Below are 24,229 nucleotides of genomic sequence, written 5' to 3'. Positions count from 1 at the left end.
GACGCGCGCGTTCGCGATGGCGAGGAGCAAAAATCGTAGCTCGCAAGTGAGCAGCACGGGTTGAAATGCGTGGCTGCATGCACTCGCTTGGCAGGCAGCGTTGGGAGCAACAGTCCGTCTCCAGACGGCGCAAATTTGCACTCGAGTGGTAGTGCCTTACGTCGATTACGCCTTCTGCCAAGCCCAGGCAAGCGGCGTTCTGGAACAAATATCGAGTGAAAAAAGCAGCCCCTTGTCCTGCTCCACCGAGTTGTTTGAGCTGATTTGGTGCATGCACGTGCTACAAAGATTAAGGTCTCCCGTATAGCCTTTTAACAGGCTGTTGGGCCAAGTGCCGTTAGCGAGCGCCTATCAAGGCCGTTGTGGGTGGCCAGCGCCACGCTTGGTCGCCTTCGTCTCCCCAGTGCCGATGTCTAACGAATCGCACCAAGTGTACTCATTTGAGGCCGAGTCGACCTAGGGGAGGCCCAGGACCGGTTAAAAAATTCGCCGCTGTTATTGGTCGTGAGCGGGGGGTTCGAACTCGGCTCGCCGTGCTTGCAGCGCAGCGCCACAGCCACTGCGCCACCACACAAAGACAAAGATCCCCCGTCTAGCCTGTACCAGACTGTTGGGGCAAGTGCCGTTAGCGAGCACCTAATGAAGGCCGGCACGGCACACTAGGGGATGGGTGGCAAGACACCACGCCCGGCCGCCTTTGTCTCCCCAGTGGCGATGTTTACACACCGCGCCAGGTACTCTTTTGAGGCTGAGTAGACCTAGGGGAGGCCCAGGACCGATTCAGATAATCGTCACTGTTGGTGTTGGCCGTGAGCGGCAATCGAACCCGGGTCGATCAGGTTCGTAGCGCAGCGTAGCGCTAACCGCTACACCACCACACACAACACAACATTCATAAACGCACACACACACACACCGCAAGCCTGCAGTGTCAGTGTGTGTACACATCGTTAGCTCGGCGGCAACGGAATTACAGCCGGTACACTGGGCATGCCAAGTCGCAACACTTCATACGCAATGTCGAGGCGTCGCTGTGGGGTGCGGGGGAGGTGAACGAGAGAGAGAGAGAGCGAAGCGACTTTCATCTCCGTGTCGACGCCGTTCCACATCGTGCGAGCGAGCGCAGCCACGCGGCGCGTAACTCCGTGACCGCCGAGTCGCATCCCTTAACTTTCAAGAGCGCACGCGCGACGCGTGAATCAGACGTATCCCGCGCGAATGAAACATGACACATGCACGTGATGTCATCCGATACGCACACGCGTGTTATCCCTCTCTCACACACACACACGCGTGCGTGCGCGCGTACATTCGCAGACACGCACGCACGGGTATACACATAAATACACACATGGGCAAACGCACACACGCACACACGCACGTGTTATCACACACGCACGCGTTATCACACACGCACGCGCACACACACAAAGATCCCCCGTATAGCCTTAACCGACTGTAGGGGCAAGTGCTGTTAGCGAGCACCTATGAAGGCCGGAACGGTACACGAGGGGGTGGGTGGCCAGCACCACGCCCGACCGCCGTTGTCTCCCCAGTGGGCGATGTTTACACACGCAACGGGTACTCATTTGAGGCTAAGTCGACACACACGCACACACACGCACACACACACACGCACACGCGTTATCACACACACACGCGCTTGTGCACATGATTATTCACAAAGTCACACAGGGAGCTGGTATCCACACACACACACGCAAAGATCCCCCGTATAGCCTTAACAGGCTGTTGGGACAAGTGCTATTACTATTATCACCTATGAAGGCCGGCACGATACATGAGAGGGTGGGTGGCCAACACCACGCCCGGCCGCCTTTGTCTCCCCGGTGCTGATGCTTACACATCGCAGCAGGTATTCATTTGAGTCTGAGTTGACCTCGGGGAGGTCCAGGACCGGTTCAGATAATTGTCACTGGTATTGGCCGTGAACAGGAATCGAACGTGGGTCGCCGGGTTCGTAGCGCAGCGTAGCGCTAACCGCTGCACCACCGCTCCCCACAATTCACACGCAACAAAGACAAAGCCCCCCCCCAGCCCCCCCTGGAGACGGCACAGCCTCTTGGGGCAAGTGCTCTTGGCGAGTACCGATGAAAGGCCGGCACGACTCCCGCCCACCTTCGTCTCCCCGGCACCGACATTCACTCGCCGCGTCAGGGAATTGTCAAGGCCGAGTCGACCTAAAAGAGGGCCGAGGCCGTTCCGGACACTCGGCTCGCCGGGGCTCGTAGCGCAGTGCGCTACCCACGTCGCGCGCCCCCTTGTGCCGTGCCACCCGTCAGCGCGCCGACCCAGCCGCGTGGCTCGTGCCAGGGCCGCGCGGTGCGGCGCGATGCCACGCGGAGCGTCGAACGTTTCCTCCGCCTCGATTTGACCGAGATGACAAAGACAAAGATCCGCCATGCAGCCTTGACGAAGAGGTTGTTTGGGGCAAGTTGCTGCTAGCGAGCGCTTACGAAGGCCGGCACGGCACGGCACGCGAGGAGGTGGGTGGCCAACACCACGCCCGGCCGCCTTTGTCTCCCCGGTGCTGATGCTTACACATCGCAGCAGGTATTCATTTGAGTCTGAGTTGACCTAGGGGAGGTCCAGGACCGGTTCAGATAATTGTCACTGGTATTGGCCGTGAACAGGAATCGAACTCCTGTGGCCGGGTTCGTCGAGCAGTGCGCTAACCACTGCGCCACCGCTCCCCAAAGACACACACGGGTTAAATTAAGCCTTGCACACACACACACCTCGCTCGTGTGACACACACACATATCACTCGTGTGACACACACATACATGTCGCTCATGTGACACACGCCACTCGGGTGATCACTACATCAGTTAACTGCATTTTGTGTTGCTTGCGTAGGACAGGGCCCCCATAGTGAAGATGGAGTACCCTTACCAATACCATCTGGGAACCCGGCAACATTAACCACGACCCTGCTGGTGACACATCGAAGGTGGATACCGGTACCGAGTACGCTTGATTATACGAATACTGCCAATATTCCGACGCAACTAAAACGTAAATTTCACGGATACGCGGGGCTACGTAACGGAGGTCCGTTTTCAGCGTGTTTCTACTTCGCCGGCGGACAATGCCAAGCGTCTGCGGTGATGTTGTGTGCGGCAGCCTCACCTGGCGCTCAGAATCACCGCCTCGCCCCGTCCGCATCCCAGCTGCTGCTGGAGCCAGCCCCGCAGCGCCACGAAAAGGCCCGGGAAGAAGGCACATCCCAGCAGGAACACGCCGATCATGATGCCTCCTCCTCTTCTGTTTCTCTCTTCTCAGCGGCTCTCTGCACCCACCGCCCTCTCTCTCCCTCCCTCCCTCCCTAACCTCCTCTTTCTTCCCTCTTCCCGGCGGCGTATGAGATGCGTCTCTCTTGGCGCGTCAATCACTGTCGTGCAACGTGTGTGATGGTGTGCCCGTCTGTCTGTGTGTGTGTGTGCCCGCGTATGCCTGTCGAGTAAACGCCTGTGTGTCTGTGTGCCAGTGTGTGTGTGTGTGTTCGTGTGTTTGCTGGTGTGTGTATGCCCGTGTGTGTGTGTTCGTGTGTTTGCTGGTGTGTGTGTGTTCGTGTGTTTGCTGGTGTGTGTATGCCCGTGTGTGTGTTCGTGTGTTTGCTGGTGTGTGTGTTAGCGTGTCCCTGCGGTGTGTGTGCGCGCGCCGTGTATGTGTACGTTCTTGTATGGATTTAGGTCTGCTCGTGTGTGTGTGTGGTTGGGTGTAACCGTGGGTGTATGTATGCACGTGCGCGCGTCTGTGTGTGTGTGTGTTGTTCGGCTATGTGTGTGCGAACACCGATCTCAAAATAAGAATGTAATTAATAAATAGAATCTTGCAAGCCACGTTCCCTTGTCTCCTTCACACGCTGCTGCGGCCAAGTCCAATCCTCTTGTCCACACCGCAGTCGCCCTTCATAATCACGCGTACGAACCGAGGATGAAACGGGAGCAGAGGATTGAACGAATAATGAATGACTGAATGAATGACGCGCGCGCGTGCGTGCGTGTGTGGGTGCGCTTCGAGACGCGCTATTGTGCAGCGTCTACAGCGGTGACATCCGCAAGCCGACTGACGCGCACACAGCAGCATCAGCCTCCTCCTACACCGAGGAACCCGCCTCCTGAGCAGACCCGCTATGCGCACTCTCGCAGCAGACAGCGCATTACGTATACAGTGCGTGCCGTAGTGCGCTTTCACGATACGCGGGCACTGCCAGGCTTGCGAGCTAAATATACCCGGCACGCGCTCACTGTACAGTACTGCAGATTGAGCCTTTATCAGAGCCGGCCGGCCGGACGGCAGCCTTCAATCATTCTCAGAGTCGCAGCCCTTCCCATGTCCATCCACCACTCCCGCCCGCCCCTCCTGCCCGCCCAGCCACGTTTCTCTCCCTGGCACCACCGCACGCCGCTCGCTCGGTCCTTCCCCTCGCAACCAAAACCACCACCTCCCATCCAGGGGGCATGAACGCTCGCGAAAAATACCCCATCCCCCGCACCCCCCCACCACCACCACCACCACCCACCACCCCCCTTGCCCACGTTTGTTGCAGCCGCCGTCGAATCGCCTCGTCTCGCCGTGGCCCCTTTCCCAGATGCGGCCCTCCCTTTGTTATTTGTGGAGCGGCGATTGCTTTGTTGCCATATCTAAATCCGGGGGGGGGGTACGGGGGGAGGGGGGGGGGCTTTTCAATCAGCGCCGTGAGCTGGGGTGACCGTGCACCACGATGTTGAGGAGGTTCTTTGTCCTTCAGTTGGCAACGTTCACATTATAACCGCCACCTCCAACGGCCCCCCCCCCCTCCACTTCCACACCGTACATCGCTCACACCCCCTCCCCCCCCCCCCCCCCGCGAAAACCAACGTCTCTTTAACCATTCGTGAATAAATTGGATTAATGTAACGGTCCCGTCCAATAACAGCGGTCGGCCGAAGCATCGGTTGTGACGTGTGGGCTGCTGCGCGTGGCACGGCCTCGGCCCGGGTGCATTGTCCCGCGTGTGCAGGAGGGGAATTGGAATGCGCGGGTCCCATCTGGATACGCTGGCGACACACGCGGTTGAAGGAGGAGGAGGGGGAGGGGGGAGGGGGGGGGGGGTGACCCTCAAGCGAGTGGATGCACACGCCGCTGATACGGCCACGTTGAGCGTGCGTGTTGTGCACAGCGGTTCGCTCGCAAACTCAACAATGAAACGAGACCAAGCGGAGTCGCTTCGCAGGCTAGAACAGCGGCACGCACACGCCACTCGCCCCTCCGCGCATCCACCCACACTTTAACCTTGAGGATTCACACGCGATATCCTGACTGCGACTTGAGCCCATGGGCGTAATGCTCCAAGGTGAATGTGCACGCGTGTTACACTGCATTTGTGCGGTGCTGTGTATGTGTCGTGTCGCGTGCGTTGTCGTTATTTGTGCGTTGCTTTTGTGCTGTTTCTTACAACGGACCTCATCGGGCGTTTGTGGCACGGTTTTTTTTATACCATGTGTGTGTGTATATGCTGCATTGTGCATTCCTCCCGCGTTTCTGTGTTGCGCTTATGTTGCGCTGTTACGTACCCCGAGTATAATATTGTGTATTTTATACCGGGGTGCGTGTCCGTCATCTCGGGGAAATGCAAATCGTACGCGTGCAATGTCTGCCACAAGCCCCAGTGGGGCTTTGAGACGCGGCGCTTGGCGGGCGCTGTCCATTTCAGCACCAGGCACCGCCGCTGAATCCGACGCCTCTTGTATCCGCAGTGGTTGGGTTGGGTGGGGTGGGGGGCACCGGGGACGCAGGGTAAGATAGTGTCGGTTTAGATTAGTGTGTGTGTGTTGGAAGAGGGGAGGGTGAGCCTTGGCTGTGAATGAAGGACGGTCACGCTCGCATGTGTTGAAAAAAAAAATATCGCAAGCTAAGCTCATGACGCGGGTTCCCGCATTAATATTTAACGCGGCCAAATTAAATGGCGCAGGCTCTTCCGAGGCTCGGGGTGACCGGGAGAGGACTTGCGCGCGCTCGTTGTGCCCGCGCGCTCCTCCCAACATCACCGCTGCCTTTCGCGCCGTCAGCGCGATGTGTTTTCCCACACAGATAAAAGGGATAACGATGCAGTGCGATACACATGCTGTAAACTGGCGCGGGTCAGCGATTGTTTCTGACACTGCAAGGTCTACAGAGAGCAAGGCTGGCGGTGGGGGTGGGGGGTGGAGGGGAGGTGGAGGAGGATGGGTGTATGGGCGCCCCCTGATAACGGCACGCGGCTGCCAAAGCAGCACAGCGCACAATGCGACCAGGCTCACCACGCGGCCCTTTCTTCCTCCCACTATCACCGCCCAGCCACGCCGCCGCCGCTGCCGAGCAAATACAACGCGTGGTTGTAAATCCCGAAGCATGTGCCCGTTGCCACCCGGGTGGCGGAGATATCGAGTGTGCAGGCGGTGCAACTGCCATGGAGCCCGCTGGCCGTGCGAGGTGGGGGAGGGGCGCAGGCGTCGAGATAGGAGAGGGATCAGCGGACAGCCCCTGACACCACCTCCCCCCCCATCCCCCATTTCATTCCTTGCACCACGGCCCAGCGCGATACGCCACTGCTTGTCACGACTGTATTCTTCTAATCTAGGAGTATAACGTGACTATTATTGAATGTTTAAAGCTCACTTCTGTTACGGCGGCAGTAATGATTTGGGCCATCACGCGTACATTGGTGAAATGTTTTAAAATATATATATAGAAGGCCGCAATCAAAAACAACCAATTTAAATGTGTTAAAAAAATCTGTAATGTCAATCGGCCGAGTACAGTGCGATATTGCCAGTGTGAGAGTTTGCGATCTTAAACTACAGCATGAATAATTATTGCAAACCGGATTTTTTTTGTTGCTATTGGCTTTAACGTTACAACCCATGGGAGGAATGACTTGGTTGACCGATTACAGGAATTGTACGATTGTTAATATTTGAGCACGAGACAAGAAGCAACGTAGAACTTGATGCACATCCTGCCAACCGAGTGAAACACCGGGGCCATCATTTGTGGGAGCATAAATTCGAAAATGTACGATGTCTGATTTGTTTTGAGTAATAAATCACAGACACGACAATATTAGTGCCAAACATATGTTCTATAGTCTCCCTACAACATCCCTGAAATTAGATTCAGTGATGGTTATAAACCGTGGAATACAGAAAACTCTACTACACTGCGCTGTCCTGATGGAATAAAACATTGTTGTAGGGACCCAACTGGAGAACGAAACAGATTTTAAATACCTATGGACATTATTTAACGCAGATGGGGATCAACTACGTGGAATTGGTAATTTATTTTACGGATAATTGTTCCACTTCTGCGGTCGCAATATTCCAAATTGAGACTGACGACATTTGACGGAGGAGTTTGGAAATCCAACCTTCAACTCGGCCGGTGGTGTAGAGTGATTGGCATGTGCCGTGGAGCAAGGAATGAAACGATGGGGACTCTGTTCAATCCCCCCCCCCCCCCTCTGACCTATGGGCCTCGGTGCAGTTGCACCGCCTGCATACCCGATAGCGACACCACCAGACGCAGTGTTCACCCACTCCACGAGGCCATTTACAAAAACGAAAGCCACCCACGGCCGCCTTACGGTTATTTGACGCGTAGGGCTCGAGAACAGCAAACAAATGCATTCAACGTGGGAACTGCACCAGTATTTTTCGATTTAAAGCTTTCGTGACTGCAGGGATTCATCTTCTTGGTTCTTTCGGTAAAGTCACGTAGAAGGGAAGTAATACAATAATAAAAATAAAACATAATAAAATATTTTATGTTTTATTTTATGTTTTATTTTTATTATTTTATTACTTCCCTTCTACGTGACTTTACCGAAAGAACCAAAAAGATGCACCGGTATTGTTTTTCATCGTTGTACGCGCCAACCAACGGCGCTAGAATCAATCCCGATGAGCCTTTTAAAAGGTCACTGCAACCCTTTAAAAGGTCACGGGAGCCCTGCGGCGACACCGACTTTTAAACGAACCAGGCCACCTGACAACCCTCGTCCGCTGCCGTGTGAACGCGCGACCCGCAAGATTCCCGCACACAGCAAACTCGTACGACGCTTCATCCATCGCGAGCCGTGCTCACAACAACCAGGCAATGACGGACGACTGCAGGTGCTGCTGCTGCGGCTGCTGCTGCGGCTGCTGCGGCTGCTGCTGCGGCTGCTGCAGTGTCAAATTGAGAGGGACTAGAAGGCAAAGGCTTGGCAGGGCTTTGCTGGTTTGTACGTCTCCATGTACAGCTGTTTTGTCAATCCACTGCTGGATGATGGCCTCTTCACGGTGTGCGGGTCGCCGTGGGCTACCGTACTTCACTACACTGGGCAGTGTCGGTTGCCGACGGTAAGGGGAAGAGACGCGGGAGCACAACAAACTGTACATCAATGGCATTGCCCTTTGCTGCCCACCACAGAGCACCACAAGCATAATCACAACCTGTCTGTGCATGGTGGTCACCGACCCGAGCACTATCCAGGCCCAAACCTGCTTGACTTCTGCATTCCGGGCGATTGGGTTATAGGCTGGGCAGGTTTACCCTGCGTTTCAGTTTTCTTGCTTGCGTGCTTGAAAAATGCATCAACCTCATCAGATGGGATCTGCTAATGGACACTGGGGAGACCTTTTAGTGTGTTGACCCCTTACACGCATTCATTAACCGAGTGTGACGTGTAGAGGAGGGCCAACCAATGCATCTATGAGGGTTATCCATGCAATTGACAATTTGATGCAAAGTTCGGTAAATGCATTGTGCATATGTAGCAGAGATCGCAACCAGGTACCTGATACCCGTACCCTACCCGATACCCGTGTACCCGATACCCGGCTACCCGTACCCGACCGGGTACGGGTACAAGTACCCGTTTGCGACCCTGGTGCGGCCGGGTACGGGTAGACCGTGAGTCACTGGTGAGTAACTGTTTGTCACTCATTTCCCAACGTTTTGTCTCTTCTCACAATTCAAGTTCCTAGAATCAACCCACCCGTGTCTGCAACATGGCTTCATTCCAGAGGTCACAATCAGGTACCCGATACCCGTACCCTACCCGTACACGGCCGGGTACGGGTAAGGTACGGGTACGGCCGGGTACGGGTACCCGTTTGCGACCCTGGTGCGGTCGGGTACGGGTACAGGTAAGGAATCAAAACCCGTTTGGGACCTCTGATATGTAGGCACGTGGCGATCTTAATCGGTCCTAAACCTCCCCGAGATAAGACTCGAGTTCCTTGTGGAGTGTCAAACATTATCACTGGAGAGACAAAGGCGGCCGGGCATGGGAGCTAGCTACATCACACACACTCGTGTGCCATGCTGGCCTTCGTAGGCGTTCGCCAGCAGCTCCGAGAGTGAAAGTAGACTAAACGGGGCATCTCTCTCGTTTGTTTTACAATACACAGTTTATACAGCACAGTAGATACAACGACGAATGAATGAATAAAAACACACGTTACAAAGTACAGTATTGCATTTCGGTCTTTTGTTTCGCTCTACACATTTACACAGTAGCCCAACAGCTGCTATTGTGTGTGGTCATACATGGAGCAAGAGCGGAGGGGTTTATTCCCCAGTCTGGGGTGGGTAATTTCCCAGGGTGGTTGGGTCTAATTATCGGGCTGGGTCGAAGTAATTCCCCAGTCTGGGGAAGGCTCTGCTCAGGAGCTCTATAAGAGCGGCACACGGAGGGGGAGTGGCACAAGTGGAGGGCTGTACATTTGACAGTTGCTGTGCAAACCACACGAGTGGGGGGTAGAGTGGGGGGTGTGCAGTGGACAGAGGCATAGCTGGTGCCACCTAAGGAAGGGGCAACGTAACAATTAAGTTATTAATATTGATGATAATCGATTATTCCGCTCATGATTAGTTCATTTCAACGACGTACAATTATTTGGTGTAACGGAAAAAGACACAATCTAACAAACAAGGCAGACAAACGAGAATTAGACGGTACAAAAGTGACACACAGAATTGAACGCGTGACCCTGAATCGTGGGACATTGTAAAATCGGATGGGAGGGGATGGATGAGAGGGCCAAGGGATATCCGCTGCATAACTCACGGAATAAGCTCCTTTCCTCAAACTAAAGGAGACGCATGTTAAACGTCTTCACGTGCGATGAACCGTTACGCCGATTCGTAATGCCCACAAGAAACCGAAGCAGGTAGTGTCAGCTCCACCTGTCACAAACGCAAGAGGAACCAAGCTCCATTTTCATGCAAAAAGTACGCAAGCTCTAGAAATCACATGGCAAAAAACGATTAGCAGTGAGTGTCCTAAAACTAGTCACCATAATCAAGATACTGTCTTCCAACCAATAACAAGAATCCCCATTAGCTGGATATTACAATAACTTAACTACTAACAAAAAACACAATCATAATTTCCAGGTGGAGCTGACACTTTGTTCTTACATAAAAGGGGTCTTTATGTGTTGCACTGTGTCAGGGAGACCCATAAGTGGGAGGTGGGAGTGGCAGGGAAGACCCACAGCCTTGGCTAAACATCTGTATCACCCAGGGCTTAAAAGCTTCCAAACAGCATCGACGACAGCTATCAGTGACAATGACGGTGAAGATTTTGAAGGCAAAAGGCTCTTTCGTGACATGAAGGGGAACATTTTTATCGTACCCACGATGCAGTTGAATAGAACACAGGTAACCCATTCATACCGAGGAGATCCGGCTGGGCGGTCAGTAACATTCGGTCTTTTAGTAGGGAGCTCGCCACCAGTGCATTGTGGGAGTTGTTCGATGCACTATGACGGCACCCGCCTCTCTGGGGGTGCCCATCTACCCAGGGTTCCCCGAGCCTCCGCCCTTGGGACCTTTGCTGCTCTCCAGGGAGAAGGGAGGGATGCGGGCGTCAAACATCTTCCCGTCCGACCTCTCGAAGCGGAAGGTTCCCCTGTGGGCGAGAGTGACGGAAGGGGAGAACAGCAGGGGCAACACGGTGAGGGGCGAACAGCCGCTGTGTCTGCATGCCCTGGCAGACACGTGTCCACACAGTTAACAGAGGAGGCGGTCTTTAAAGTCCATGAAAACTTATTTCCTAAAATCAAGTCAATCTCGGACTGTCAATCATCGCCGGTGGCATCTGTCCTTCCCGTAAGACGATGGTGTCGACGCCACGGTGGTGGTGGTGGCAGTGGGTAATGGTGCTTAGTCGTTAGTGGGCGACAATGATGGTGGGTGGTGGTGGTTGGAGCGAGTTACAGTGTCGCAAAGAGACCAAATATAAATGTGCAAACCCTGGCACACAACCTGCAGACATACAATCCGGCACCAGGGGAAAAGCGAGCTCTGGTTTAGCTCAAGGTTTGTGACACTTTTTCTCAGACCACTACACCACAAGAATCCCGCAAGAGCCAAATGAGAATTCGCAAAGTGCACTGAACACAAGGCAGCAACATACAATGTGTGGGAACACAGGCGTGCGGAGACGCAAGATTACCTGCAAGCAACCGGCATAACATTCTACAGGTAACACAAATACCCGGGAGGTGAATTGTTGGGTTTCCTCATCGAGACATCATCAGAGACAGTTTCATCCATTTGCCCGTGTGTTTGTAGGCAGCTGTGGTGACACCGTACAGCAAGAAGTTGCATATATTCTGGTTGCCATTATAGGTGGGAGAATGAAAATGAAACGGAGGGACATCAAAATCCAAGGCTTGCTATTCTACTCAAGGGTGGCACAGAGAAACAACAGAGACCCACAACAGCAACTTAAGCCTTGCTTGACATGATTGCAACACGCCGGGACACGACACGGCACAACTTTGTAAAGGCTTCACCAGGTGTTGACGGTTGCCAGCTTCAGCAGATGTGAGACTTCACGTTTAATTCGGGTCTCTCTACCCCAATGGGCTCCAGGCAAATGTGGTGCTGGCATTGAAACACTTTTTGCCAAAACAAGCGGAAGGATGGCGTTCATGGCGATTTGCACCGCACTATCAAGAGATATATTTGCATCAACTTCGACCGATCGATCGTTGTCCGTGTGTTCCCACATAACGTACACATAGGATTATTGCATAAATAGAAGGGACTGTAAATAAACACACGGGGTAATGCTCCCTGAAGCCATTCCTGAAGCTACGGGCAGAAATGGTTCTGTGGATTATAGAGCAGATGTCGCAGCAATCAGTAAACATGGGGGCAAATGGACGGGCAGTTGTGGAAGACGAGCAGAAAGATGGAACAATGTAGACCACCAATCCTGCCCGCGGGGGCAATAACATCTATTTCAAAAGGAATGTTTCCATTGCAGTGGAGGAAAATGACTGCATATAAACACGCTTCTGCCAAAAATGCTGTTCGAATGCTTAGTTATTAAAACGACCAAGCGACTTATCGGTTGACGAATGCGACTGACGGCGAGATGCCATGAGAACATTTTCACTCGCAATTGAATTTGCTGGAATAGGTGTCACGTTAACCTCAACTCGGTAAAAAAAAAAAAATTTAATTTACATTTATATTCATGGGAGAAATATAATTTGATGTTTCAATGCATTTTATTTTTAAGTGTATTCCCAATGTCACTTCATTGTTTATGATTTATGTATGTGGGTGCAAGCGGAAGAGTTATTAAACATTGGATGCATACGCAGTGACGCAAGGAAGCCGACCACCACACTTCTTTTATGAATGAGCAGCACCTTTCATTTCCTGAGGTCATGTGCCATTCCTTCGCTCTAATCCCAGGTTATCTCTGATCATCTTTCCAATCTCGAAGGCTCTTGCTATCACACTTCTCTCCCCGAGTACTGCTTCTCCTCATCATCATCATCATCAGCCATGATCAGTCCACTGCGGGATGAAGGCCTCGCCAGGCTGATACCATCTCTTCGACATTGGGAATGAAAATGCAATTGACCATTGTCTTCTATCTCATCTAGTAATTATTTCGTGAACACTATCGATTTGATAATTGGTTTTTTACCCTTCTATCTGGCAACAAAACTGACACCTTTTCACAAGGAGTCATGTTTGCATAGACCACAATACCTGCAGTCATAATGCAAAAAAAAAACACAACTCTGACTGCAGGTATTGTGGTCTATGCAAACATGACTCCTTGTAAAAAGGTGTCAGTTTTGTTGCCAGATAGAAGGGTAAAAAACCAATTATCATATTTTTACTGGCAAATGAGGTTCCAATGGTGTAAACTATCGATTTGAGTTTACACTGTCGAATGTTTAATTGGCATGTCTCAATTATGGGTATATTTGTGGCAATGGCATTTTTGCTGTTGCCGTTCTTGTCTTGTGCCCCCGATAGTCTGGAACTCTCTACTCCCATCCATCCGTGCTGTCAACTCCCTTTCACCATTCAAGTCCCGGTTCAAAACCTTATCTTCTTCCCCTGCCTATGACCGACTGCCTCTCTCTGGACAATATCTTGAGATGCAACTGCATTAAGATGATATTTAAATCCAAATCGTGTTGAGGTTTTGCAACTGTACTGGGTTTTCTTTCTGTCTGTATGCACTCCTGTATTTTATTTCGTAACACAGGCCTCCCTGGAGAAATGCGCGGTCTCAGTGGGCTCCCACGAGGTTATTAATAGCGATTCGTGTCTATCTTCTGTTTCTATCTTAGATACCTTTGGTTAACCACCTAATCCAATTGCCTCTTTTCTATTTTCACTTTTTCCAAAATTAGCTCAATTGCCCTCCTCTTTTATTCCGTCAGTCATCACGTGACAGCTGACAGATGCGGCTGGATCAACTTCTTCCACTTCTTCCCATCCCTGGCTATAGCAGTCGCTTCCTGTAGGCCGACGTTTGTCCCCGTTACAAGTCCTCCTTCTTGGACGACCTCTAACCTCCCGTGCCGCCTTTGCCCTCCTTGCCAGCCAGGAAACGTGGAGCGAGCGCTTGAAGCACTGCATTTCCAACGACTCTAATATCCCCTGCTTCATCAGCCTTCTTCACCGCCCACGATTCGCATCCGTGCATCACAGCATCCACATCGGCCATTGTTTATCCACTGCTGGTTGAAGGCCTCCCGACGCCGTCGCCATCCGGCGATGCCACAACCCATCTGACACCTGCACGTCAAGTGATCTCATCTCCTTGGAGCTCACCCTCTCGGGAACAATTCCTCCTTTGCACATCTACGCAATGCTTACAAATTTACATGGTCTGCATCGGAGTTCTCTCTCTCTCAGCGAGTCAGAGCAATGGGACTCCGATGCCAGTGGTGAATCGGCATTCGCTCCAAATGCGAAGCCCTCATCTTTACATAAGTTATGCCGTGAATTGCTGGTTGCTTAAGTTCTAAGTTACTCTGTGAGACACACCATTGTAGGTGTCCTGGAAACAAAATTGAACACGAAGTATCGGTTTTATCGAGAGCAGGTGCATGAAATGGATCAAGTGAGTAAATTATACAAAATAGTTTTTTGCACTGACAGGGGCGCCATCATTGAGAGGGAGTGCTCTTACCCATAACGATAATTAATAATTGAAAGCCCTTTGTCAATCCACTGCCGTGCAAAGGCCTCCCCACACCGTGTCTGTTGAGGGGGATTTCTGACCATACTTCACCACGCTGGTCAGTGCAGGTTGGTGAAGGGGCATGGCACAGGACCTCTCTTGTTTACTTCTGTATAAGACACAGAATTGTGGTTCAATTGCAAAAACCTAAAGACTCGGCAACTTTTGAACAATACAGAGAACACTGCGACGTGACAACAAGCGTCAAAGCAATAAAAAAAATATAATGAATAAGTGATGTCAAAAGTGGGGGGGGGGGGTGGGGTGGGGGTTTACGACACGAACGTACACTGTATATATTTAGCAGCACTCATGGCACACGCGCATACGCACACGTGGTTGATTAAGTCAGCATTTCCAAATCCAGCGGAGTAATAATCCCGTTCGCAGGGCCATCCGCGCTGGCTTTGAGTGGGGGCGGGGGGGGGCTTAAGGTCCCCTCCCCCCCACTCATTAAAAATGTAAGCGTTTTATTCAGCGCGCATGTACGCCTTTCGCTCGCGGTCCTCCAAACGTCTAATGTCGGGAACACGGACACACTGGGGAGCATTGATTGGGCCTGCACTAGACTTCGGATGCAGCTAAGGATGCTTCCCGTCAAGGTCACCCTCACGGAAGCTGTGCGCCGCGCGACATGAACCGCTGCGGTCGCTTGCAATCGCTCAGGGTCTGCTTAAAGTGACGTGCATTTAGGTCAAGGTACGGACCTGCAAATGCCCCACTAGAGAGAGCTCCGGAGCGCCCCTCCAGAGGGTATTTTGGCCTACTCTTTCAGGCGAGCCAAACTTCTTTGGGAGTCCCCACACTTTACCCCGACCGCACATCACCTGCTCATCGAGTAACTGTGGTGAACCCATTTACATTGTAGAGGGGGGCAGTGGCAGGAGGGGATTTAAGAAACGTACCACATTGTTTCAACTGCTGTCACGGGAGATTGAATCTAACCGGGGACCTCTGGATTTTGCGAGTCCATTTCTCCAACCTTTATACCATGGCAGCATCCATATGTATATTAAGGCAGAATATACATCCCCACCCAGTGAATGGGCCTTGTCCATCAGTGGATATACAATGGATGATGCACAGCCCTTTGTCAGTCCATCTTTGGATGACGGGTTTTTATTAATAATAATAATAATTTCAGCTGATAATGCACACAGTATTCGCTCGCTCTCCAAGAGAGAGAACGACTCAGAGGCACGATGAACCAGAGAAACGAGTGGGCAAGGCAGCCACGTGGGTGAGCCGACACCAAATTCGCACCCAAGCTGTGGTCCTCAATATATAAAGGTGTTATCGGCCAATTAATGAGTTCTTACGTGCGGAAAGAAACCGGTGCACCCAGAGTGATCTCACGTGTGCAAGGGGACCACACTCCATTCGTTACAGATGGCAAAGTTGGAGTTCCCACTCGCTGTACTGCCTGATCCTCCTGGCAAGCCAGGGCATGGCACCTCAACGCTCATGGGACGATCCATCAACCCCCACCTCCACAGTGCTTGATTACAAGCGTAGGGGTTATTTGACCATAAGGTGTCACTTGAAAGGTCATAAAATGTAATTTATTCGAACGAGGTCAAAATGATGAGAATAAATGTGACTTGAGACCAGATTATTTGGATTAATTGGATTTTCTTTTTTGGGCTCCCGAGTTGTTGATCGGCTTGACCATTTACAATCGCCGGGTGCATTACAAGAACCCCCGTTCCAAAATCACAACAATGGAGAGGCATGTGCCGTTGGGGAAGGGTGCACATGGGCAGGGGGAGTTCGCGGCGGCTTGGGCTAGCCGACGCGAGGCCCTCAAAGTATTTGATCGCCGTTGAATATATATCGCTGGGCTTCTCAATTAGACGAGTAACGATGGAATAATAATTGGTGCAATGTTAATCTTAACACGAGAATAAAATTATGAACAATTTATACAAATAATCCAATCATATGGTAATCACACATTTAGACTAACAGAATGAACAAACATAAATGTATAAATTTAATTTACGAATTATATAAAATGCAAATGAGACCACAGATTAGACGGAAAAAAGATTAAACTACCGAATCAACTTGTGACCCTATAACGTGCAAATTCGTTGAAGATCTGGCAGCCAAAGGAGAGAACGTATCCATGAGAATCACCACCGCGGAGATGGAGTGATGAGATCAGTTCACGTGCAGGAGTGAGATGAATGGAAACAGCACTGGTCCGTGAGGGTGCTGGTGACAGAATGAGGAGGCCTTCATCCAGCAGCGGATAGACAATGGTTGATGAGGAATATATACAACTGGGATGGCTTCACTTGGTGCGATACAGTTTTCCAGGAGGCCTCAATTTATACTGGTAGGAACGAAGTGAACCAGCCTACAATAGATCATATCGTCCGTCCGTCCGATGTCCGATTAGGTGTAGCAACATCGCCCCCTGCTGCAAACACTTGGCAGGACCCTACAAAAACCTTTAGACTCAGTGAGGCTTTCCTGGCTAAACAAGTGTAACATTCCCTTATAATTCCCTGAGATAGTTTTTAATTAAAAGATTTAAATTAAAAATTAACTCACAGCGGCCTAAAGCCTACAGCTAGGCCTAAAGCCTAGAACTAGGCCTCAAACTCTCCCTTCGTATCGTACCCCCGCCATTTCATTTTATTATAGCCATTCATTTGTTCGTTCCTACCAGCCCACCCCGCAGGGACCTGTTTTACATGTCCCCCTAGTGACGTCCACGTGCATGAGATAGCAGATATACTCGCCGCCAGCGTTAAACACGTGCGTTGTATCAGAGTTGAAGCGCATCACGTAACACCACAGCCATATCCAAAACAAGAATGCAATGAGATGGTGGGTGGGGGGAGGGGGGGGGCAGTGAATTATTACCCACAAAAGGTGGCACACTCCATTTGCTCAGCAATCAAAACTCTCACAAATGCAAAGACAAGGATTTCCCGATAGCTGTAGACACCTGTTGGGCCAAGTGCTGTTGGCGAGCACCTATTCATTTTGGCACAATCGAGCAGGCGAAGGGGTCCTGTGACTTGCACAATGCCTCGAGATGCCTTTGTTTGCCCAGTAATGAGGTTTCACGCATCGTATCAAGTAGCTCCTCAAGACTGAGTGGACAGACCTAACCAATACACTACACTCCCAAATGCAGCATAAGGATACACACATGCACACACCGTACACACACAAAGATCTGCCGTGTAGCCTACAATACCCACGCACGCATGCACACACACGCATGCACACACGTGCGCCCTGCACAACAGATTGGTGATTTGTTTGTTAGCAGCTGCTACCCTAACCGTGTCATGCTTTGTGGTGATATGAGAATTGGGGGGGGGAGGAGAGTGTGGGGTGGGTGATGCAGCAGTGGACAGCGTGCGGTTGACTGCCACTCACCACATGTGTCCGCTGGGTGCCTGGAGAGACACGTGACTGCTGTACTGAAATGCTGGCTGCTCCTTGGAAAGCAGGGGCTCCTGCCGGGGAAAACAAAACAAACACAGAGCCGTGACCCTCTCGGCGAGACTTGCAGCGCAGTCACAAGCTTTTACTTGGCACAACCGTTCACTGGGCAAAACTGTTCAGAGGGTATAAACGTTCGCTGGGCACAACCGTTTAAAGAGACGGATTTACAAGCTAAGCGCTCTGCTACTGCATCCCACCTGGCTTTTGTTGCAGTGCTACAATGATTGTAGTGTGTATATAGTTTACAATTACTGTGTTCGTAGATCCATACTGGTGATAGTAATGCTGTGATGAGAATATAAAACTCGTGAAAAGTTTGGCTGCTTTTAGTCTCTGATAAAATTCGTAAAGAAAGTTAAATCCTGAGCAGATTGATTAGACACACACACACATATAAAGTCACATCATAGGAGTAATTATAATACTGCAATTACTCAGGAAAGCCTGTATTGGTATGTGGGGGCAATTCCATGAATCAGTCTTTGGTAAAAGTACCCAGATAATTAACTCACGGTACACTCAAAACTCCACACGGCTAGATTCAAGAATCCATTGATGTAGTGCCATCTAGTTAACAATCTCCCAAGTACTAAACGAGGCTCAACCTCGCTCAGCTTAGGAGATCTGACAGGAATCGGCAAGTTTAGTGCGATTTAGTCACAGATCTCAGAGGTTTGGCCAATCCACTGGATGAACTGTACCCACTCTATCCATTACAGTACCACTCGAGAGCATGTGTTATTTATTTACACATATTTTATTTCATTTTTTTTTCTGACACGCACACTTACCATCACAATGGAACACTGCGTGCTATCTGGCATACATCTCTGACGCACAGAGAAGCTAGACAAAGCATGCGGGCGCAACCATTGACCCTATTTACTAATTGGACCGAGCTTGAGCCAAGGGCTGATTAGCTCATTTTCGGAAGGAAGCCCCAAGCACAAAGTATATTTTTATAAAGCCCGGTTTGGTCTGTACATTTCATCGAATTCCAGATGAAGCCGTCAGTTTGTGCTTCGTCCATACATGTGTCAAACAGCCGTTGTGTTTCTTGGGGTTAATCAATACGTGTGTTTGTGTGTGTTTGCGATTTTGTAAACGTTTTATAAATGCACCTCTCATTAACGCGGCTGACCAGGCGCACAGAGCTGTTGTGCTGAGCAAAATGCGCCACTATCTGGCAACCTGAGTTTGATTTGAACACAACACCGGTGGGATCCATTATCTGAAGTTATTCTGGGTGACCGCGAGGTCAGCTTAGCCTAAACATCGTGATGTGTGTCAACATCATGACTGGAGAGACACAGGCGGCTGGATGTGGTTATGATCATACCACAGTCCACGTGTTGCTCCGTCAAACCTTGAATAGGTGTTAATTGACAAGAGCGTCAACTAAGTAACTAGATATTAGCCATGTAACAATGCAACAATTCACTAATTAGCCTATTTCTTAGACGGAAGATAAATGCATCAATGAACGTGTGCGAGAATCCGATATGCATGATTTATGAAAATTACATGTAAATTCAATTGCTCATGTTACATTCACACTAATGGACGGAAACAAAACTGTACAAATAATTCGTATAAAATGGGATGCAATATAAACAGCATGGTGAAAATGAGCCGAGTATACGTTGAATCGACTCCCCATCACCACGAACTAAGACATTCATAGAATTGGTGGTGGGGGGGGGGGTGGGAGGGTGGGGGACAGGGGGGGGGGAGTTGAATCGTTCAATAGTTTCAGCGATCGGTGATGATGACTGAACCGGTCATGGGCCTCCCCCCCCAGCCTTCACCAACCTACACTGACCAGCATGGTGAAGTATTGTTGGATATACACGATCCACCCGACATCGGGCGGCCTTCATCATCCAGCAGTGGATTGACTGGAAATATGTTTTTAGTGTTCTTATTATTCGTTGTTCATGTTTTTTTCTCTCAATCTTTTATCAAAGTACCACACCGTTGCATATACGTGTGATTGTGAACTTGGCCCGAGAGGAATTCTGTGACCGTTTGTGTGTCAAAGGGACAGAAGGCCATGTCCATGCAAATCCAGCCCTGTGGCTGCCTAAAAACGTCCCTGTCAAACACTCGATACCACGTCGTAACATTTCACATCGGGCGCCACTCAGCACGAAACGTGGGCTGGAGAAGTTAAAGGGTCAGCGGGGGGGGGGGAGGGGGAGGGAGGTGGTGCTTGATGGTAACGGGTAAATATAATGAAAACATTGACGTTTAATAATAGCCCAGCCAAACGCAGTGGAACACATGCTTTTAACATAAGGTCATTTCCACTTTGCAATGCACTACGGGGGCAATCAGATCGGGGCAGGCGTGTAACATTGCCTGGGTTCACCAAGTGAAAACGATTCTCTGCTTACGATATATGCACAGATACTACAATATTTTCGATTCGTGCATGTTGTGGGTATGTAAAAGATCATTTCTTGCTCACATCTGCTTTGCAGAAGGTGCTCCCCACTAGACAGAACCGTCCAGCGCCCGTCTAGAGGGTATTTTGGCCTACTCTTTCACGCTGGCCATCTAGGAAGAGGTGGTAGCACCCACAATTTACCCCCCCCCCCCCTCCCCACATGTAACCTGCCGATCAACTAACTGCAGAATATCCATTTATACTCCCATGCCAGGTGATCAAATGGGTGACGTCTGCAGTCAAGTAGGCTAATAATGACACCATTGGCAGCGTCCCAAGGTATGCATGCAGGGTGTATAGAATTGACAATTGTAAATAATAATGGCCTGTAGCTAGGCGGTAGCTACATTCACCACAAAGCAAAACAAAATAAGTAATATTTAAAATTACTTTTTTTTAAACACGCTTTAATGAAATGTACCATATGAAAAGATGAATTCTTGATCCGAATCCTGACAATTGACTCAAATTCCAGGAGTGAATCAATTTGTGCCAAGTTAGCACAATCCATTCCAAAAATGTATCGATAGGTGAGCTTTAAAACCAGATAAGAGCCCATGAACATCAAGACTCTTAATCAAGGGGAAACTGAATTCCAATTTCAATGTGTAAAACAAATGACACACAAATACATTTTTCGAAGCTTGTGTTGCCTCCGAAACGTCGTGATTTTTATTTTATTTTACTTTTATTAATTTAAAATTTTTATTTTTTACCTACGTGACTTTACCGAAAAAGCCTATGAATATGAATCCTTGCAGTCACATTAAAAAGCTTCAAATCTAGAACGCAAATACATTGTTTGAAAAAGGTTACAACACAATCATTAAAACAAATCAAATATAAAAAAAAAACATTTACACTAACGGAGCGAACTAAACGGTACGAGGCCAAGAAACGAGTAACGGTAAAAACGAGACTCGACCCGAAACAAATCTCTGAATCGAATCGTGACCTCGTCGCTCCTCACCCGGCCCACGACGCCGCGTCCCCGCACGGTCTCCAGCGTCCCCGAGAGGCTGAAGATTCTCCAGTGTCGCTCCCGCAGCTGGATTGCTCCGTCGCCCAGGTTCTCCAAACGCACGCTGTAGCGCCACTGAACGTCCGCTCGCAGCGTGCGGGTGAGAAGAGCCGCGTTTATTAGAAACAAGTTCGGAAAAGTCATGCACAAGACGTGGACTACGCAACGCTTTACAACGAGCCGCTGTCTGACGGAAGTCATGGATCGGCAGCACGGAAGCAGACAACGGGCCGGTGTCAGGGCCAATAAGTTTGCGTATTTGCAAACCGTGCATTACTGCTCGAGTTACAGGTTCGCTCATCTTTATGAGAATTATACATTGATTGCTGTACTGCACAGAACTAATGCTAAAACGGATTGAACATTCGTTGAATAACTGTTCAAAAGGGCAAGTATTATATCAGCGATAGTAATAATACAAATTTACCACACTTGAGAATCTGCTGCTGGATGAAGGCTTCCCCATGCTGTGCCAATCACCGAAAAGGTCTCACCAGACTCCACCTCTCTGGTCAGCGTAGGTAGAGCATTGGTGCAGTGGTTTTGGCACGACGCAATAAACCCAACTACCCATTTTCAAATCCGAGCTACAGCGACAAAATATGAAGCGGTCCTGGCCATTCGCACCATTCAGAGTGGTTGTTTTGGGATTTCGCTCGGATCGAGTGGTTAGTTTGGGATTTCGATCGGATCGAGTGGCTAATTTGAGATTTCGATGGGATCGAGTGGTTAGTTTGGGATTTCGATTGGATCGAGTGGCTAATTTGGGATTTCGATGGGATCGAGTGGTTAGTTTGGGATTTCGATCGGATCGAGTGGCTAGTTTGGGATTTCGATGGGATCGAGTGGCTAGTTTGGGATTTCGATCGGATCGAGTGGCTAGTTTGGGATTTTGATCGGATCGAGTGGCTAGTTTGGGATTTCGATCGGATCGAGTGGCTAGTTTGGGATTTTGATCGGATCGAGTGGCTAGTTTGGGATTTTGATCGGATCGAGTGGCTAGTTTGGGATTTTGATCGGATCGAGTGGTTAGTTTGGGATTTTGATCGGATCGAGTGGTTAGTTTGGGATTTCGATCGGATCGAGTGGCTAGTTTGGGATTTCAATCGGATCATTGGGGGGGCACGTGCCACCCCTCCCTCCACCCACTGGTCCTGCCAGTGCATATACTCTCCTGGCCAAACTGGCTACCTATAAGCATACTGGGGTACCTTAAGGAATCGTTTCATTCTTTTTTAAAACATTAGCGATGCAAGGCCTTGGTGCTCATAAAAACTAAATCTATATGTGAAAGCCGATTACATCACTTTTGAAGAGGCCTATTTGAGGGTGAACAAATCACCCAATCTCATTATATCTTAGAAGCGAAGGATGTTGGAGCCTGAATAGCGCTCGGATGGATGATTGCCATGTATAACAGGTGTTATAAGCTGTGGGGCTAGATTGGCACTTCTATGTTCCCCGCATTCAGCAGCCCACACTGACTAGCATGGTGAAGTATTGTCAAAGAATTCCCAACACCAGCACGGCCCTCATCTGGTGCTGAACCAAAAAAGGGCTGTACATGTACATTAGAGGATGAACATTGCTTACCCAGTAAACATTTGAGTTTTGAGCCTCCTGAACCACACACAAACACACACAGGCACAACCACACACAAAAACAGAGTTAAAATACTTTGCAATCTTAATTCCTGTACAATTGCATCATAACTGAACAAGAGACTAAAATAGTGTTTTAAACTATCCACTTTCAAATATCTGATGGCAGGCCACTCCAAAAGGGGTTTCCTATGCATTTTCTTCGAGCACTCTAAGAGGCTTTTCATTTAGTGATTTCAATACACAAACATTAGGTTACAAATCACGCATTACGGGGTCTGCCCACAGTTAGTTACGTTGCCAAATAATATATACACTCCCATAATTACAACTCCAACGATAAACCCAAGTGCATATCTTCAAATTGGGAATGACAGCACCACTTAGTTTACCAACCAAGCGACATCCTGCGTACGGGGATAAACAGTCATCACAGTGAAAGTGACTCGCAAAAAAAGCCTGATGACTACAGAGACGCATTGCGGTGACAGAAAACTAAGACATTCAAGATTATGACAGCGATATGTGTACCTGCTAATAACCTGAGGGTATAGGAAGCGTTGAAAGGTGGGGTTGTGGATTTGGAGAAGAACGGAGACAGGATGTGACTAACGGGGAGGTGATGTGGTCTGACTAGCCATGATTTAAACTAAAATCTACGTACAAAAAACTAAGTGCATGTGTATTAACTACTATATTTACCCAAGAATGTGAGTGTGTAACGCGCGTGACGTCACTCCACGTCGAACAGCCCCCATCGTTAATAATCATGAACAGGTGACGTCCTCCAAATGGACACCCCCCCCTCCATTAATAATAATTAGCGGGTGACGTCACTCCACATGGGGGGGCTCCTTTGCCCGTCCAAGGACGGGTGTATTGCAGTAAATCTGAAACTTGCAAGCGAAAAGCAGACCGCGACGTGATATTCATTGCATTAATGTGTGTGCAATTAGTAAGGGCGCGGTGACACAGCCTTATTTCATTGTAAGGTTACAATCCCTTGTTCATCATGACGTCCTTTTTACTTTGATGTCTCAACAGCGTTACGGAGATCGCGTGACGTGAGGGTTCTGCCTTTGTAGTGAGGGTTGTGAGTTGACGTCGAGGAGGGGGGAGGAGGCACCTCGCCCCCCCCCCATGT

The 24,229-nt window shown here is 49.8% G+C and overlaps 2 protein-coding genes across 3 annotated transcripts in view; both read right to left on the bottom strand.

Annotated features, from left to right (window-relative positions):
• The window catches only part of TLCD3B (TLC domain containing 3B), a 65,736-nt gene extending 61,057 nt beyond the window's left edge, over nt 1–4,679 (bottom strand). Inside the window, exons 1-2 of the mRNA XM_078857706.1 lie at nt 4,566–4,679; nt 3,154–3,933 (exon numbers count right to left, since the gene is read on the bottom strand). Coding sequence (XP_078713832.1) covers nt 3,154–3,272 — 119 coding nt within the window. The 5' untranslated portion in view covers nt 3,273–3,933; nt 4,566–4,679. The remainder of the gene's footprint in view (nt 1–3,153; nt 3,934–4,565) is intronic.
• Nucleotides 4,680–9,149: 4,470 nt separating this feature from the next.
• LOC144933126 (polymerase delta-interacting protein 2-like) overlaps nt 9,150–24,229 on the bottom strand; it is a 33,089-nt gene continuing 18,009 nt past the window's right edge. The window contains exons 8-11 of one of the 2 annotated variants that reach the window (XM_078857705.1): nt 23,077–23,103; nt 21,433–21,558; nt 17,945–18,024; nt 9,150–10,948 (exon numbers count right to left, since the gene is read on the bottom strand). In XM_078857705.1, the coding sequence (XP_078713831.1) occupies nt 10,834–10,948; nt 17,945–18,024; nt 21,433–21,558; nt 23,077–23,103 (348 nt within the window). In that variant the 3' untranslated portion in view covers nt 9,150–10,833. The remainder of the gene's footprint in view (nt 10,949–17,944; nt 18,025–21,432; nt 21,559–23,076; nt 23,104–24,229) is intronic. The other variant, XM_078857704.1, reaches the window with a different exon arrangement.

Source organism: Lampetra fluviatilis, chromosome 6 (assembly GCF_964198595.1).
Source record: "Lampetra fluviatilis chromosome 6, kcLamFluv1.1, whole genome shotgun sequence".
Lineage (NCBI taxonomy): Eukaryota > Metazoa > Chordata > Hyperoartia > Petromyzontiformes > Petromyzontidae > Lampetra > Lampetra fluviatilis.
This window is presented reverse-complemented; position numbering and strand designations above follow the sequence as displayed.